The following is a 19,617-nucleotide window of genomic DNA, read 5'->3' on the forward strand; positions in this document are numbered from 1 at the left end:
AAATGGAGACATCAAGGAGCAGAACAATAGAGCTTAATTCTTCCAGCACTTCACATATGCAAGACATCTGGCTGCAGGTCATGGACCATGAGCTCTGATATCCCAGCACTTTTTCTCCCTCGGTGTAGCCTTGCAACAGCTACGGGTCCCTCTTAAGATTCTGAAATGTGCCTCGTAGCCATCTTAACTAAAGAGGCAGGGCAACATGGCACAACGTATTGGGGTGAGGAGTACGCACGCTGTGAAATGCACACGTTAGGGCTTTCACGTCTGTTTTGCACAAGGGGAAAAAAAATCAATGTATGCCCTCATTTCATGGGCAAGAGGTCTTCCTTTAACAGAAGGTTAATTTTTATGTCATTTAAGTAAATGAAGATGGGAAAAAATGATCTACTCAGACTTCAGTTGGCAATGCCAGCAGAGTGGGCAATAAATACAGTGGCAGAAGTGAATCACTGATGGAAGGTATGAAGTTCTGGGCAGGGAGCCTGGGAGAAACAAGCTTTCTACACGTTGGAGGCCAAACTGTGACTACAGCAATATTTATAATATTCCTCATACAGCACATTAAAGGGAAGGCAATTAATTCTGGTATGCTCAATCTCAAACTCTTCTGTCTCTCTTTGCCTAGTTTTATAATCTTCTGGTCTTATTCCCAAGATGCCAAGAACTCTTAGGAAAAAAAAGAGTCTATCCAGTTAACTTCATGAACTGCTTGATTTTATTAGAGATGCATGTTGACCAGGAGCGACAGCTGTTTGGGAATCAGAAATAGGCCCTTGCTGGGGTTCTGTCCAAGACTTTTGGGAATTCCTGATTCATGACTACAATTATTGAGCCGTGCATAAAATCTTCCCCATAAAGTGCAGTGAAATGTAACGGAAAGCCATACTGCACCAAGAGACAAGTCGCTGTTCTTTCTAGAGAGCTTCCACAGGCAGATGAGCAGGAAACGAGAAGCCTCGAGGTGATGGAAGGGCTGGGAGTTGGCGTGCTGGATTCCTCATTTTACTATAGTCTTCGAGGTGTGTGCTTCAGCCAAAGGAGGAATTACGGCACGTAATTGGCCTTTGGACCATCTTTGACCTTCCAATCTATAGCCCTGATTTATCTGCTTCTCTCCAGCCAAGTCCAAACCACCGTAATCCTGGCTCTCAGAAAACGAACACCTTCCTCACTGCGCCCCCTCCGTCCACTGCTGCCTGCCCCTCCCCTTATCCTGACAGAGTAGCCCCGGTGACCTTCCCACACCATACATGTTTTGTCCTGCCTCTGCCCTTCATCTTGTATCACTGCCCACCTCCCTCACTCCCATCTTTTCTGTTTCATCAAGATCGATTCCCCAATAAGGCATTTGCATTTGCTGTTCCCTCTGCATGAAATGCTTTTCCCTCTGTTTTTTCACATGACTTCTCATCCTTCAGGTCTCAGCACAAATGTCATGTCTTCCGAAAGTTCTTCCCTGCTTGGCTATGTTATCTAAAGTGAGGACCACAGCCCCCCATCACTTCACTTTGGTTTCTTCTATTCCCCTTTTTCTTAAGATTTATTACCATCTGTGATTATTGATGTATGTGTTCACGTGTGGTCTTTGCAACCAAATTCTCAGCTCCCTGGGGGTCAGGAAATCTCTATCTGATTTACCATGTGACTCCCCTGTACTAGCACAGTGCCTGGCACATAGTACCCACTTGGTAAATACTCATCAGACAAATGCATGAATTCACAAATAGCCCAAACTCCGATCCCACAAACATGAACACCGACTCCGCTGAGGTGTGGTCACTCACAGGAAGCCTTCTCAGGCCCCACTCTGTTGGAAGCTCCATATCGGTTAGTGACATTGCCCTCTCAGTGGAGGCTGACAATTCTCCCATTTAAACACAACATGATTATTCACGGCATTTTCACCATGTTTGGTTGATGGGAGATGGTGTATATATAATAATCACCACTCTTCAGCGGTGAGGAAGTGGGAGGATTTCACTAAAACTAAGTTCCTAACAGATTGCCATGACCTACTGGCTATTTCCAATACTGAATCTTCCAAGTGAAAAGAGTATGTGGCAAATTCAAGTGCCTTGATTTTGAATGGCTGTATGTTGAAGACCTGCTGTCTTCCACCAACTTATGTCATGTTTCAGGGAAGAGGCTTGGTCCTAGCAGCGGCCTTTTGAAGCCATCCACTTAGACCCTGTTATGCATGGAGGAAAATGCACTCAAAAGTGATGTCATGTGTTTATGTCTATAACATGAATGTTGGTTTGCATAGGAGCCTCTTCATAAGTTAGAGCCAATGATTGTTGCCCAATGCAATTTTCTATCTACTGATTACAGCTTTATCAAGTACAATGCACTAAGGTCAGGCGCCGTCAAGAGGAAAATGTAATTCTTTGGGGGAAAATACCACTTTATAATTATTTTTATTGTCAAATGAATGCAAGTGTGATTCAGTAACCTGGAGAATGTTCTTAAACTAGATCCTATAAAAGTCATTTTTCTTTGCGTAGACAGAAAGCGAGATTCACTGTGATCTTGACATTTCTTTTGACACAGATTTTAAAAGTTAATTGCCAGGAAAACTTCTTCAAATCTGCTCTCTGGACAAATTATCGGTAGTTTCCACCTGGGATCGAGACCGGCCTTGGGCTCCTTGCTTGGCAGGAAGCCTGTTCTCCCTCTCCCACTCCCCCTGCTTGTGTTCCCTCTCTCACTGTGTCTCTGTCAAATAAAATATTTTTAAAAAATTTAAAAAAGATAAAATGATGAAAATGTTTCACTTGGCTTTATCCCTTTTTCAGCTCAGGCAAATAACTCACAACTGTATGGAATGATGGTACTGGTGACCCAGCTCCATTCGTATCAGACTAGCGAGACAGTATAGGGTGATGCGTTCTAAATGGGAAACCTGTGTAGAAAGCAAATGAAACAGCATCAACTTTGGGTCATAGTGATGAGAGGGGTCTCACCTTTCCCTTTGGCTAAGTTTCTGTTGTATCCAACAGGACTGAAGTACTCGAAGACAAAAACAGCGATGGCAGACACAATGAGCAGCATCACAAACATCATCACCCAGACGGAGGCGCTGAACGGTTCTGTGGGTGAACAAGCCAGAGGAGTGGGACATGGTCAGTTGGCACATCCTCACAACCAGGACCAGCAGGAAGCCCAGAGGTCCACTTGCAGGTTCAACTGAGAAACCCTCCCTGACGTGAATCTGATAATTCAAAAGAAGCTAGTCATTGTGGATTCATACGTCTACACCATCCTTCGTTCTAAAAATACTTGAGGTATTTTATAAGGCTGCATATAATAGGATAAAAATAGAGAAGAGCATATGACATTTTCCAAATCGGGTCAAGGATAGTAAAAACAAATGGGAGAAAGAATGCAAATAAAGAGGCCATCTGGTCCTATATGATTATTGCATCATCCAGGGGACCAAGGCTGGAGGAAGCAAGGGACTAGACCCAAATAGTCAATCCTAAGGCTTCTGCAGATCAGCATGGGTTTTATTCTTAATTTCATTTTTATCCTTACATGCTGGAGGGATGATGGGCAGGGAATTCCAGAAGGAAAGGGAACATTACAACCTGTTAGAAAAGGATCATAAAATCATGGGGTTGACAGCAATACTGGAAGGTCATCGTCTGCCCCCACTACTGCCACGCTGCCCACCCTGCCCTCTGCTCTGGACAGATGAGATCTCTACAAGTTTAAAATCTTGTTGATGTTGGTAATGGGCTTAAATGCATTTGAAAAGTCATTTGAGGATATTACATTCACATGGTAATTCAATGAAAAAGCATCGCTTAAAGAGTAGAGGCAATGAAGTAGTAGATGGATAGGTAGTTACTCCCTCCCCCACCTCCCCACCCCCTGCCCACCGAAGTAGTTTACATCAGCTTATTTTCATATGGACATCTCAGAAGGGCAGGCCAAGTCACAAGGTTCTAAATCTTAGAACACTCCAGAAAGTTAAGAGCATTTATATTCAGTCTGATTGAGGGAGCTGAATGGAGCCACTGTATCCATATATGACACATATTTGCTAGAAAATCAACAGAGGCTAAAATTTTGAAAAATGAATCTATCTCCACCTGAATGCATCACTGGGAAGAAACTGCCCTTGGATACCAATAAACTTATAATCCTTTGCCTCATAAGCAAACATTTTCTGAGGGTAAAATATAAGAAGCCCAATAACACCTCTTGAATAGTAGACATTTTATTATTTTTAAATTGTTTTTCTGATGGAGCTAGTAATAATCATAAAGAACTAGGCTGGTCGCAAGCCACCTTATCATTAAAGTCTGTGACTACCTAACACAGCTAGAGGTCATCATAAATTCCAATTTAATGAGCTTACTACATAACAAGAAACTGGTATGTCCGAAGCTTTAACTACACTGGATAATTTAGAAACCGGAAGGAATGCTTTGCAATGCAGCTTCGACAGTGCGGATATGTTAAAAAGGAACAGGTAACAACATAGCCTACTCACTTTGAATAACACAAGATGAGTTCAAAGAAATCAATGAGATTGCAACCATAACATATCTTCATTGAAATTACCTTGGGTAGTAACAATACTATGTCCCTAAAATCATTGCAATTTGGTAATAAGGTGTTTCCAAAAAGGAGAATGAAATGAATAATTAGGGGATTAAAAATAATGAATATTCAAGATAGGAATAAATAGTAAAATAATTCTCTAAGTCGGGTATAGTTAATGGCATGGTGTATCTTACCAGAGGAGGATCACCGTGAGGAGTCAATGAGCATAGACATGGAAAGTGCTTGGTGGTGTGTGTTGCACACTATACACATAGTGAATTAAATGGAATAGTTGTTTGATTCCATGGTTAAAGCCAGAACCAGGGGTGGTGGTGGTGCGCTGTTCAGCGTCCTGAAAAAGGCACCCTGGTTTAAAACATGTGCGTTTATTAATCTGGTAACTTCTTTTCTCTGCAGGTTGGGATAACATGATAAAAAATATGAAGGGGCATCCTTTCTGAATTCTTCATTCTCACGTCAGAGTCTATAAATGTGCAGTGGGCTTCATTTGGCAGCTGATGCATCCTAGTGAGGACACAAACTGTTCCAGAAATTAGGTGCAAGCCGGATCAAGCAACTGATCCCAGGTATCTTCCCACTTGGAAGTGACATCTGTCCCTTGATTTGTGAACATGGCATGGGGATAAAATAATTCTGCTACAGTGTTCTGGTTTTAATAAGTTAGGTACCTAGGAGTGCCCTGAAGGGTTGCTATTCTCACATACACCACCACCACCACCACCACCACAATGTAGAAAAGCATTGGAATAATGGTGAAGCACCATCTATAGTGTCTCAGGAGGGACCCAGAAATATTTTGGGTGGCTCTGGATTATATCCTCTACTGGTTTAAAGCAGATACCACATTCATTCATGAAGGGACTTCAATCTAGGAGACTCTGGTCAGCATTTCTTTGGATCAAACAATCCGATCTGCTTGGAAAGTCTTTGAAAGTAACTGAATGGAAATATCCAAGAGATGCCACTTCTGTCCTTGAAGAGCCGCTGGTTACACTTTTACACAGAAGCTCAGAGGCATTACCTGCAAGTGTTTCCAACGGGAGTTAATGGAGTTTGTGGAGAGAGGATAGGAAATAATGAAGAGCAATGCAATCAGATTTTGAATGTTTGGGCTCTTCCAGATGACTGAGCCAGTGAATGGAAAAATGTAGCTTAGCATGGTTCATTATGACTTTCAAAACCTGCAGATAATGACCGTAAATAAGGGGGTGCACAATCCAATAGGGATGTAATTTAGTGACTAGAAAAAATATTAAGCCTACTGATGTCAAAACAGCTTTGAAAATAGTTTCCTCTGGCTACAATGTATTTTATTTTATTTTTAAAGATACAGTAGGAAGAGTAAGGGGGGGAAAGGAGGCCTTAACTCCGCAAAAAATACCTGACTTTTTATGACAATGTTCTACGAGTCCAGGTAAGATAAAAATCTAGGGGAAATTGGGTTGATGCCAGATTCGATATCAGTGACCCATTTTTTTTATGAGCCAAGCCAACTGATGGTATTTTTTCCCTCTCTGATTGAATTGGAAAAAAAGTTCTCTCTAGCTCACTATGCAGATATGTCAACAACTTGTGAAAAGAAACAGATCTCTTGGGGCGCCCGGGTGGCTCAGTCAGTTGAGCGTCCGACTCTTGATTTCGGCTCAGGTCATGATCTCATGGTCACGAGTTGGAGCCCCGCATCAGGCTCCATGCTAGATGTGGAGCCTGCTTGGGAGTCTCTCTCTCCCTCTGCCCCTCCCCCTACACATTCTCTCTCTCTCTCTCTCAAAGAAAACAAAAAGGAAAAGAAAAGAAAGAAACAGATCTCTTTCCATTCTTTCCCTGAACTCACTTCTTCCAACCTTTTCTTAACCTCCAGGGCCAAAGAGCCCTGTTGAAAGGTCTGCTAGGGAGTGGGAAACCGTGAAAAGGAGTGGCTCACACATGAGGGTCCACCCAGTCATTGTTAAGATTCTGCATGTATTGTCTATATCAGTCAGCTGCATTTTTCATGGTGTTGTGAGGCTCCCTGATCGAGATATGGGTCCATTATCCATATCAAAGACATAAAGGGAACATAATGAAGTGTGTATCTGTCAAGAATGGAAGTGGGGAGTGCAACATCAAATTCAGGGAGTGGTAAGGATTTCAACAGCTTAAATGGATTATCAAAAATGGAAATAGCAAATCCATACATCTCTGTGAGTGAGGCGGTATCCAAAATCCTGTTCGTCAACGTTTCACTCAAGAGAATAAAGCACAGACAGCTTCACTGGATGCTACCACGACGTACCAATGAAGATGGTGGGGACACAAGACTACAGGCTGGGAGCTGGTGGCCACAAAATGGCTCTAGTCTGCAAGAGCGAGCTCTCTAATAGACAAAGGTTCTTGTGTGTGTGTCTGGAAACGTGTAAGAAATTTGGCTGACTTTGATCTGTGTCCCCTTTCTCTGCAGTTTTCTTTTGGGGTCAGTGTTTGCCTTAGCCTTCCCAAATCTGGGACAAGCCCATGGATGCGGGGGTGCCAAGGAGAAGGGAATTTGAGTCCCACGATCTTCAAGGTAGCCACTCTCAAAAACTGTTGATGATAACCAAACACTCTACCAATACTTTCCTTTAAAGAAAAAATAAATAATGATTGGCTCTGTCCCATGCAGTTTCTCCCTCTCTGGACAGGCATATACATACAGTGCTAAAGAAAACAGGATGATAGAAAGTAGAGCTCTACCTTGCTCTAAAAAAAAAAAAAAATGCTTTTATGTCAAAACATAAATTTATGAAATAGTTAAAAGGAGAGTAAGGAATTTTCTCCCTTACAAACCAGTCCGCTTGAAGGATACTCACATTTAAAATATGATTCCATTAATTTTCAATCAGTGTGTGCTCTTCAGACTACCTGTATTTTGTTTATCCGAGTGCTGGTATGAATCACCGTGTGGTCATCATCATTTCACCCTCATATCCAGTAAATAAATGGCTGTTATGCCAGGGAGGAATGGAGGATGGGATTGAGGTTGCTGAATAAAGGCTTAGAGGCTGATTTAAATTAACTGTGGACAGGTATATTTATTTTTTTAAATGTTTTCCAGGCTCTGAGACCTGTATCTGCTAATCTCCATTCTATACAATCAAGACCAGTATCTGAATATGTGATTGTGTTTTCAGCAGATAGTTCCAAGTCAGAGATAAATGACAGATGTTAACTGGGGATTGGGGGGGGGTGGGGAGGGAATTGAGATCATTCAAACAGGACAGGCTTTGGAATGTGCTGATGTCATTACATAGAGCTCACCAAGGTCCTACCTGGTTCCATCCTTCGAGGAAACAAGACAAATACCTCTAATTCCCTGTTAGGAAAACAGTGGTGACCCTGATGTCCACATACCTAGAAAAGCAGAAGGCGAGACCGTGCCATTGCTTCTCGAAACCATGACACTGATCCCCGTCTCCACAAAGGGCACGGAGAAGTCCACCACTTCCGAGCGCTCCTCGTTGATGGTGAGTGAGCCGACCGCCATGACTGCCCGTTGGTAGACCACCTATATGCAAGGCAAAGGAGCACAGAGCCTTTACTTGTCCTTCCCACGATCCCCCCAAGCGCCACAGGCGTGGAGTCTTGGATGAGAGCCCGAGGGAGGAAGATAACTTACTTCGCCGATCATCCCGTTCCATACGTTGTTGACTTTCTTGCCATGCTTCCCGTTAGTCACCAGGTAAAGGTCATAGGTGAACTTCACAGTGCGAGAAAGCTTCTTCAGGATATCGATGCAGAAACCCTTGCAGCATTTCTTAACATTCATGCCCTCATTGGTTGAATTGCTGTAGAAAAAATCCCCGAGACCATAGAATATCAGCACTGGAAGATCTGTTCACAATTGTTACCTAAGACACTTCCACTGTTTTCCATGTGGGAAACGGAGGCTCAACATGAGGGAGTGGCTTTTTCAAGGACAGGCAGTAGTTAACGTCAGCAGAAGGACAAAGTGTTCTTAATTGTGACAGTAACCATGACAACGGCTAACTTTAATTGAGTGATTATTTGTACCGTGTACCATGCTTCATGGTAATTGTTGAAATAAATTCCATGGCATTTCTCTTAGTTAATAGTAACTGTTTCCCCATTATACAGATGAGAGTTGCTACCTCTTACTTTTAAGTTTATGACACCTACAGCCTCTTTAGATCAGAGTTCAGGCATATGATCTAAGCCAAATTATAAAAGCTTATCAGAAAATGGAAGAGAGATGGAAGACATGAAATTCTCAGCTGAAGGAGGGTTTTGCTTTTTCCTATCACTGGAGATAGAGGTTTGCAACCAAAGAGAAGAAAGAAGGGTGCCTTCTTTAGGAAAGGCACTTTCTTTCCTGAGGAAAACGTGGCTGAGAACTGGAAGACCCAGGGCCCACCTTGTGCCTGAGTCCATGAACTTAATGTGTCTTGATGGGGTCATCTGTCAGATGAGGGCTCCTTCATAACACTTTCCCTCCCTCCCTACATAGCAGGAAGTATAAAAAGTTGACACTATGAAATAGTAATGTCCTTGATCAAGAAAAAGCCCTATTAAAATATAGAAGGTGCTGGCATCTTAAAAGCTATCATCATCTACCAAGGTGATGTAGGTTGATTTTTGCCAGCCACCTTGCTTTACTTACCTGGCCAAGTCATAGTCGAAGGACGTAAAAAAATCAGAAATGTCTTTAAAAAGGAAAGAAAGAGGGTCTTCCAAATTAATAGCTGCTACTTAGACAACTCATGTAGGAAGGTCAAGACCTCTCTGGGCAACACAGCCGGTCCACCTTGCGATGGGGCATTTATTGAGCTCAACAACCTGAGTCATGCGTGTCATGACATACGTGCTCTGGATATCCCATTGCTGGCGCATCCACACACCAGACCGTTACCTAAGCACTACAATGATGTTTATGGAAATCCAACATCACAATAGGAAAATACTTGCATTTCCATATCACAGGGAAAAAAAAGTAGGTTACAAAGTGTTCCATATAGAACAGTCCTAGCTATATAAAAACAGATGAGCTTATGAAATATCTGGATGGAAAAACAATGAAATATGAAGCGTAGCTATTTTTGAAGGGTGAAAATAACTTTTTCTCTTTTTCATATTTTTAGGTTTTTTTTCCCCCCACAAATTAACTGCAGTGAATATATACTACACATATAATTAGATATACACACACACATCAAGCACCACTGATGTCCATCTATGCCCAGGAACATGGGTAGATCTGACAGTGTGACTTTGAGTAATGGCAGCAGGTTGCAAAATGCCATAAACATGATAGAAATGTGTCCTAAGTACATTAAATCAATGGCATGTCCAAACACGATTTCCTTCTCAGTATCTATCTGTGGCCCATTGTAAAACATGGCAAGAGCCAATTCTCTCTTTTTTTTCCCTGGCCACCATGGGCCACGCATTGATGCCTCTTCTCCAACTCTTCCCATCTGCCTCTCCTTTGCTCTCTGCTGCCTCCCTTCTTTTATCACAGGGCCTTCCTTCCCCTGGTCAGGATTCCTGGGAGAGTCTGGATAGGAGTTACGAATGCCCCAGACTTAAGATTCAGGGTCACAGGCACATGGTGGTATTCTTTGGCCTCACTGAGAACCTCAGCCAGTTAATGAGTTAATTATCTCCCCTTGTCTTCTAAAACTAGATGTATGTCTAGATATAGGTATATGTCTAGATACAGTGGTCATTAATGCATTTTCACTCAACAAGCAACCACTGAGTACCTACTGTGTGTAAGACATGGAATTAAATCCTGGGGACATGAGATGAAAAGACACGCAGCAAATGCAACAGATGAATTTCTCATGGGGAAGATGGGAACACAGACCAGCTTGTAATTGGAAACTTCCATCAGTTCCAATCACAGCCCTTGTGTATGTGTGGAGGGGGGTGTGACTTGACTACACAGACATCTGAGAAATGGCACCCAATGCAATCTTTCCCCACACCCCACTATCACCACAAGAAAGGGTGACCCATAAAAGCCAATGTGGGGAAAAAGATCCAATAAGGAGTCCAGTTCTTCAGCTCCCTAGTTTCCCAATGTGGTCAGTGGATAGGATCACGGCCATGGAGGTCAAACAGAGCCGCTGCGAGGTCCTGGGTCTGCTCCTAACAACCAGGAAGATGCAGACAAGTCTCTTCACTAATGAGTCTCAGCTTGTTCCCTTGCAAATTGAGAAGGCTGGTGCTTACCTTGCAGGATAGTTGGGGAGATTAAATAAAATAAAGTATCTAAAGCACCTCTCACATAAGTGCTTAAAAATACACTTCCTCTCTTCTCACCGACCATCTGACAGTTTGGGGGATTAATCGACAGTGTGGCCATTTTTCCTAACATATCAAGCCAGATCATTTTTCCTCGATTTTGTCTTCACGCCTTAATACCCAACTAACAGATGAAAAGGAATGCTTGATTTCTCAGCTCATTTTCTGTTCCCTGTTTTTAGAACACCGATGTGTGTCCTAAAGACCCCACCATTCACCAGAAGTGAGAGACAAAGGGTTTTCCCTGGGAGAATATCACCAAGAAAAATATAACCATGTTACCTAACAGAATCCTTCTTAGAACGAATCAGCCTGCCTCAAAGAAATGCAATTGATCTGATCTGTGTTAATACTGGGATGAATGGGTCCCAGCGATTGCCTATGGCTTTCAAAGACTTTAATGTCGCCTAGGTGTGCAGTAAACTTGTCATGTCGCCAAGTGGGAAAAGGGAAGCTACAAGCCCGCCACCTCCCACAGGAACCAAAAATGTGAATTTGAACCTGTTAATCTGTTTATAGTCTCCAGTAAAAAAGTCAGTTCTTTGAAAGAGAGTAATTTATTGGGGGGAGGGGTTTATTTTCTCCATACAAATGTAGCTCAGGACTCGCTGACCTACTGTTGTCAGCTCCGAGCCTTCTGATTTTAAAGATTTAAAGCTCCTATTATTAACTGTGAAGCCCCAGAGGCTCTACTTGATTGGCCCCATCGAAACAAGGAAGGCACTCTTGTCATAAAGGAGGAGCCTCTACTGAGGTAAGAGTCTTCGCTTTGTGCCAACCACCCTGCTTTCTTCATCTGCCCAAGTGGTGCTCAAAGAACACCCACCCAAATCAAAATCTCTTTGGACAACTTTCGCACATTTACCCCTTCCATCTCCCGCCCAGCTCATCACTCTCAAGCACCACCCTGGGTTTCCTTCTGTTTCTCACACTTGCCAATCTCCTTCCTCCCTCAGGGCCTTTGTACCTGCTCTTCCCTCTACCTGGAAGGCTCTCCCCCTATTCTTCACATGTTCATCATCCTTTTCTACATCGTCTTACAACTCACCTCTGTGAGCTAAAGGAGCCCCACGTACCTCAAGTTACTCTTGCCTCACACCACCTTATTTATATTCCTTCACAAGGTTTATCATAACATGGAGCTGTCCTGGTCTTTTATTGGCTGAATTTTTTTTTTTAACTGTGTACACTCCATATTGCAAGATCCCCATCTTTTGTCTTCTCTGTTCCCTGATGTATCCTCCATGCCCTGCACTGTGCCTCACACATGAACTGTGCTTCATGTTTATTTACTTATTGACTAATCTATTCAGAATTTCAACTCCAACGAGGCTCCTCATTGATAAAAAAAAAAAAGAAAAATCTTCTCCAAACTACAAATGTGCCTTCATAATACATTTTGCAATCATATTTTTAAAAAATGATCTTTATCCCAAGCACTGAGCTCTTGGGATTTGCATCTCATATAATGACTTATGTTGGAATTTGGGATGTGGGAGGACCGGTTTCCATTCACTCATGTGTTTAAGCATTATCAACATTGGTGGGACCCGTTTCGTGCTTGTCCCTGGGCATACAAAGACTAGTAAGCCACGTTTCCGATATTTAGGCGGCTCACACTCCAGGGGGAAAGACAAACTATAAGCCATAAAAGCAGGTGATAGAGAGATCGAGGGGTATGCACTGAATGTTTGAGTTCCTTCAAAGTCATGTGTTGAAACCTTAAACCCCAATATGATGGCGTTAGGAGGTGGGGCCTGTGGGAGGTCATGAGGTCAAAGGGTAAAGCCCTCATGAGTGGGATGAGTGCCCTTAGAACGAGATAGGAGAGCTTGCTTCCTTTCCGTCTGCTCTCCACCACAGGATGACAGCAAGAGAAGACAGCCGTCTGCACACCAGATGCCCCGCCGGTGGGCTCCCAGCCCTCAGAACTGTGAGAAATAAGTGTCCCTTTTTTTAAGCCATGCTGTCTGTGGCGACTTGTCATGGTAGCCTGCACAGACTAAGGCACAGAGACATACCCAGAGTTCTGCGGAAGGAGGGACGGTAAACCCAACTTGGGGAGGGACTTAAAGGACGCGGGAGAATTAGCCAGATGAATGGAGGTGCTTGGAAAATACTGGCAAAAATACTCCATGGTAGGCCTCTTCCTTTCGTGAAAATCCCCACGAGGGCGTGTTTTTCTTTGTGTTTGTACTAGAAAGACTAGAATCAGGGCCTTGGACTTGGTCATGAAGCTTTAGGCTTCCCCTTAAGGGTGATAGGTTAGGGACAAAACTTCACCAAGAGCTCTCACAAAAACTGTCAGTTCTTCCTTCGGTCGTTAATAAAAGAGGAAATGGCACAGTTGTGACACTGGCTTGCTGTCAGTGAGCGAGGAGACCACCAGGAGGCCAGGTCCACACTGATCACAGCACACAGCCATACGGAGCATGCACCATGACCCCCAGCTGGAGAGACGTTTCCAAAGTTTTTGAAGAGTTTGTATCTGGGATATATAAAAAAGATGGAAGGGAGGAGATGTGCAGGATTGGAGGAGGGAGCAGTCAGAAAAATAAAAAAAATATATATTTTTAAGGTGAGACTGAGGGGGAGGGTTGTTTGAGCAAAGGGGTTAAGAATATGGCGGTAGAGTCAGATGGATGAGCGTCTTGAGTCCTAGCTCGTCCATTTATGAGCTGAACGGCCCTGAGCATGGTTCTGAATCTCCCCAGAACTCAGTTTAAATATCTAAAATGGGCAAAACCACTTACCTCCTATTGCTGTTGCTGGAATTAAATAAGTGTAAACCACCTGGCATAATTCCAGTTATTAAGTCTTAAAAAAATCTAACATTATAGATTATCATCTAGTATTAGAATAGCCTATTTTATATTACACTTTATTAGGATATTTTGGATACCGTTGATGATATGTGCTATTTTTATTTTATTTTATTTTTTTTTACTGTTGAGAATATTTATTTTTTTAAATTTTTTTATTGTTATGTTAATCCCCATACATTACATCATTAGTTTTAGATATAGTGTTCCATGATTCATTGTTTGTGCATAACACCCAGTGCTCCATGCAGAACGTGCCCTCCTCAATACCCATCACCAGGCTAACCCATCCTCCCACCCCCCTCCCCTCTAGAACCCTCAGTTTGTTTTTCAGAGTCCATCGTCTCTCATGGTTCTTCTCCCGATACGTGCTATTTTTAAAAGATTGGGTGTATTCAAGCGACAGCATCCCTGGACTTACTTGATTTTGACGAACTTCCGACATGGCACGGTGTTCCTCACGCACGTCTCCGTCAGCGGGTCTATGTCTTCCACAATGACAAAGGGGGCCTCCTCCAGGGTGACGATGCTCAGATGGTTGTCGTCTGGCTCACAGTCTGAAAAGGATTTGTACCTCGGCCACACGGCGTGCCGCAGGCTCAGGGTGTGGTTCTCCCACTTTCCCACCTGCATCAGAAAGACAAAGGCACACCTGTGTTTTCTTGCAGTGCCGACTTCTAGAAGGGCAAGTCCTTCCCCCATATGAGATCCGAGACAAGAACCCTACCCATCTTGAGGGCTTTTCTGCTACCTACCTCAACATATGCTTCTCTTTATATGCTAAGAAAAATAGGGATAAAGGGAAAGCAAAGTACTGGATGGACCCCATGCCCTGGCTTCTCCCCTGCTAATTAATATGGCTGTGGTGCCCACACACTGAGACGGGTAGAGCTCCCCAGGTGATCCTAATGTTCTGCCAGAGTTTGGGACCACTGAGGTCTCGAGGGAAGCATGGACTTTTAGAATCAGAAAAGTCTAGGCTGGGATCCCCACCTCTGCCACTTACTAGCTACAGAAACCTGGGCAAGCTCTGAACCACTGTGAATGTCTGTTTTCTCCTCTGTAAACAGCACAACTCCACCTACTTTACAAGTATGTTGTGGCAATTAAATAATACAGTCTGTGAGCAGCAAACAGCACCATGCCCAGCACATAGTAGGGACTCCATACTTTCTAAGTGTAGGAGAGATGCAAGGAGAAGGAGAAATTTTTAAAAGATGCTAAGGGAGGGCGCCTGGGTGGCTCAGTTGTTAAGCATCTGCCTTCAGCTCAGGTCATGATCCCAGGGTCCTGGGATCGAGCCCCCCATTGGACTCCCTGCTCAGCGAGGAGCCTGCTTCTCCCTCTCCCACTCCCCCTGCTTGTGTTCCCTCTCTTGCTGTGTCTCTCCCTGTCAAAAAAATAAATAAAATCTTAAAAAAAAAACAAAAGATGCTAAGGGAAAGAGTGTGCAGAGAAGAAGATGACGTGAAAGAGCAAAAAGGCAGGAGGATTGACAGGAGAGTCAACACGAGGAGGACGCGCGGGAGAGGAAATCAGGAGCATCATTTCCAGCTCAGATCATGGTTCTATTTAAGTTGCAAATTAAGGTGAACTGTTATTAATCCGGCTTGGAGCAGAGACTTTCAGCGCTTAGCGCGCACCAAGACCTGTCAAAATAGAATTGATCTGTTCCCTCCGAGCAGCAGTCCTCATGTTAGCGAAATCAAATTGAAGGCTGTATGTTTTGAACCTTAATTTTATTTGACAGCTTATTGGCACTATTCATATACACCCCGGGAGAAAGCTGCTCCCAGCATCGCGCTTCCTCCTTTCTCCCGCTCCCCTGTGCAACTGCTTGACACCACAGGTCAGCGCTTATTTGTAATACCAACCTCAAGGAAGCACCTCGTCTGAAAAGCTAAGTGCCGAGTTCAGGCTCGTCTGTGTTGACGTGACCCACTCACCTCCCCTCCTGTAATGTGAGTGTCGCCAGAAATGAATTTCAGGCCCGTAAAGAGAATTCAGACACGCTGGACACCCAAAGGGGTGATGGGGTGGCAACAGAAAAGGCAGACAGTGCGCTCTCAGACCGCCTTGGAAAACGTTTGCTGTTTATAGTGAAACATTCCATGTGGCCAATTACAGAACTGCCCAGCATCACCGATCCCTTCCTTTTTAAGATAGGAAGGGGCGTAGAAGAGTTTGGTCAAATAAACATGCTCATCTACCAATGTTGTGATGTGTAACGCAGGCTGGGGAGAATGCTGAGCCCGTCAAATTGCTCATTCACTCAGTGCAGATTTATTAAACACCAACTATGTGCTGGTACCAGCCCGGGAGCGATGATGGATAAAACTGAATGGTTCCTGCCTTCTTGGAACCATCAGTTGGCTGCGGGACAAAGACTAAACTAATAATAATAAATAAGCAAGTTAGAAAAAAAGAGATAGCCAAGCTTTTCCTTTTGGGACATGTTACCTCAGTTCCTTTTCCTTCCACTTCTCTCGGAAAACTCAAACCTTCGAGAGAGGCTGGGTAGTTCAGTTGGTAAGAGAATGGCTTTTGGAGTCACGTAGAACTAAGTGCTGATGCCGGCTTCACTCGTTTAGCTGAGTGGCCTCGGGAAAGTGACTTAACCTCTCTGAGTTTTATGTTCTCTCTCTACAAAATGCAGATAGCAACAGGACATGCCCTTAAGGACTGTAGTGAGCTTCCGATGAAGCAAAATGTTTAGGAAGCATTGAGCACAGAACTTAGCGTGTAACATACATGGTAGCTGCCATTATTTCATTATTGTAGTTCGCATTTAAGACTTAGCTCAAATATCACCTAATCTGTAAAGGCATACCTGCCTTCCCTAGTAATATAGAACTCTGCACCTGTCCACCACAGCTCTTTGATGCTATCATTATAACAGTGTCACTTTTGAGCACTCCTGTGTAATCAGGAAATGTATATATCACCAGTGACTTTGATGCCCACAAATCCCAAGGGTAAGGATTATTCTTCCAACTTTGCAGTTCAGAGAATGGAAGCACAGAGACATATAAACTGTCCAAATGCAGCTGGGAAGCCATGGAACCAGAGCCATACCACAGGGCTGTGTGAACCCAAAGGTGCTTCTATTAAGTCATCCAGATTTTGCATCCGTTATAGCTCAAAGACCCTTCCACCCCTGCAGAGACAGCTCCCAGGAAGTCCCAGGAAACATAAATTAAGGCAAAGACCATTTAGCCAGCACTATCTTTGGTGATGTCATTGGCCACATCACTGTACCCTACACCGTGAAGTCAGGCGAAGGTTCCCATCCAAGACTGACTCCCAGGAGAGAGGCAGCAAAGGTGTATGGGTTCCTGGAGTGTAGTAACTCCCCAAGTCTCCCCTAAGTTATGCTCTCCCTTCCCATGTCTAAGTAAGCACCCAGTGGGTCGGCCGAGGAGGGTGGAAGCAAGTGGTGGGTGGAAAAACTTGAACAGAGCCAAATCCCCAAGTCCCCAAATCCCCGCTCCAGGATTCTATATACCACATGGGGAAAAGAGACTTTCCCCTCCTCTGTGCATTTTCACAAGGGGCTCTAACTGAGTCAGTCCAGCGCTTGTAGACAGAATGAAGAGAGATTCATTCACTTCCTAAGTATTTATGGAGTGGCCACTAGGTGTCAAGCATGGAATTAGGCACCAAGGAGGCTGGAGAACATGCAATGAACTTTTTCCCTGCATGGAATTTTTACGCTAATAGGGAAGACAGACATGAGTCCAATAGTCACACAAAAATACATCATACAAACTGGGTGGAAGAAAGAAAACAATGGGTCTAAGAGAGCAGACGGGGGAAAGAAATCACAGAGGGCTTCCCTGAGGAGGTGGCATTTGAGCGGAGATGGGAAATTCCAAGTTGAGTGGGTGAGGGGCTGGGGGAGCGAAGGGAAGGGAAAGCACCCCATGTAGGCAGGGGTTGGATGATGCAAAGCTTTGCAGGTCCTCGTAAGGAGCTGAGATTTACCCTACGAGTTCATCCAGTCTGTTGGCCAGGAGGGAAAGGCTGGATGGAAGTGACCAGGGATATATGTCCATATGTAACCTGCCTGAAGGAGGAAGCTCTGTGCTCCCTCAGTGCATCTTTGTCTTCTCTTTCATGATGAAAAATTTTAAACTCCTACAAAAGTGAAACAGTATAATGAATCTCCATGTTCCCATTATCTAGCTGCAATAATTACTAACTCATGGCCAATCTTGTTTCGTTTATATTGCCACCCACTTCTCCTGTATCACAGTGAAGGAACTCCCAGACATGGTAACATTTCATTCATAAATCCTTAATTCGATTTAAATATCTAATCTCTATTTGCTTAATAACATTATACCTCCACGAGCTATGTGTTTCGCTGATTAGATTAGGATTCCCCCGTCTAGGAGGGATTTTATGCAGACACCAATTGGTTTCGAGGTCCGCAGCTTCTAACTCAGGGCCTGGCACAAGGAGGGACTTAATGGACAGCTATTGATGGAATGAAGGAACACGCGACCTGAATTTTTAAAAATGTCCATGAGTCAGAACATACTAGTAGACTGATCGATGTGTCCATATTGGCCTCAGCTATGGGATCTTGCGCCCTAAGCACAAAACTGAAGTACAAAAACCTCTGTTCTCTCCCTCGCTCATGCTTCACTTCGAATTCGGCCCCCCAGACACAGAGCCATTGAGAGTGACTATATTACATGTTCCAGACGGAGCAAGACCATCATGTCAATGCCAATTTAAAAGGGGCTCTGGTCGCTCTGAGGGGTTCAAGAGAACGGCAAGCTTCAATGGAATAAACCATGAATTGAGAAGAAACTTCAGTCACACCATCTCTGCTTACCTCGGTGTCCCCAGGCACTAAATGGGCACAGAATATGAATGCTCCATGTGCCTTTCTCTAAAGGTCGTGTCCAAGACAGAAGAACCACGTGCCCTCTGAGGACCGTAGCAATCAATCTCTCTCCCTGCTTCTATTTTGAGCTGATGGTGACTGTCCTGCTATTCTCTAAACTGGACCTTCTTCTGGCTCCCGATCCCCTCCAGAATCGTGCACACGCCACGGGGCAGAGTCTGTAACTTTAGATCAGCAGGTCCCGCCTGCCCCAGAGAAGTTAGTGCATTCCCAGGCTGTACCACATTTCCTCCTGGGGTAAGTTTTCAAGGCATCAGAGCAAGTGAAGTGATAACGGTCTTGGTTGAACACGTAGTCCTATTTCTGGTGCTCATAGGGAAAATGGAATTTCGGGAGGCCTTGCTAAACTTCCAGTTAGATCTCCACGTGACCAGGACCGGAAGGTGCACTTGAGCGTGTGTGTTGGATATGGGCACATATCGATCCATCGACTTTCCAAGGATCAGCCTCAGCCCTACAGGACCCCTCTCTTCTCTCCCACACATGGAACAGAGGGAAAGGGTTCAGAATCATTAATACCATGAGCTTCGGAGTCAGACAGGTTCAAGTCCCACCACTGCCCTTAGCTGTGTGACCTTGGGCAAGTCACATAACCTTTCTGAACATCAGTTTCCCCAACCATCAAATGAAAGTATTTCAATTTCGTTATGTCGTTGTGAGAGTTATAAGCAAGACAAGGATGGCAAACATCCCTGAATTGAATACACAGTTCCGGGCGCACAGCAAGTTCTCCATATGGGGCACTATTATCACTAATTCAATATCTATTAAGCCTCTCTTTGGGAAAACGGTGAGCCTCTGCAGCAGAAGCACCGGCTGAGTTCCCATGACAACTTACCTTTGACCTTCAATCTCCTTGGGTCTCAGTCTCCTCACCCATAACAGAGATGGGGGTGGTGGTGAGGGTAGACCAGATGATCTCTAAGGTCTTTGAGACCCAAGGTTCTATATGATGTGCAAGAGAAGTTGCCCCCCCCAGCTCACTCCTTATTGGGATCAGGGCAATGGATAGATCATTAG

The 19,617-nt window shown here is 44.1% G+C and overlaps 1 protein-coding gene across 2 annotated transcripts in view; it reads right to left on the reverse strand.

The window, feature by feature from the left end:
• Nucleotides 1-19,617, reverse strand: part of GRIN2A (glutamate ionotropic receptor NMDA type subunit 2A) — a 379,408-nt gene that overhangs the window by 74,450 nt on the left and 285,341 nt on the right. For both annotated transcript variants that reach the window (XM_032392269.1, XM_032392270.1), the window contains 4 exons: nucleotides 14,104-14,309; nucleotides 8,213-8,381; nucleotides 7,948-8,101; nucleotides 2,970-3,095 (listed from right to left, as the gene is read on the reverse strand). In XM_032392269.1, coding sequence (XP_032248160.1) covers nucleotides 2,970-3,095; nucleotides 7,948-8,101; nucleotides 8,213-8,381; nucleotides 14,104-14,309 — 655 coding nt within the window. The remainder of the gene's footprint in view (nucleotides 1-2,969; nucleotides 3,096-7,947; nucleotides 8,102-8,212; nucleotides 8,382-14,103; nucleotides 14,310-19,617) is intronic.

This window comes from Phoca vitulina, unplaced genomic scaffold, assembly GCF_004348235.1.
Source record: "Phoca vitulina isolate PV1807 unplaced genomic scaffold, GSC_HSeal_1.0 scaffold66, whole genome shotgun sequence".
Taxonomy (NCBI): Eukaryota; Metazoa; Chordata; class Mammalia; order Carnivora; family Phocidae; genus Phoca; species Phoca vitulina.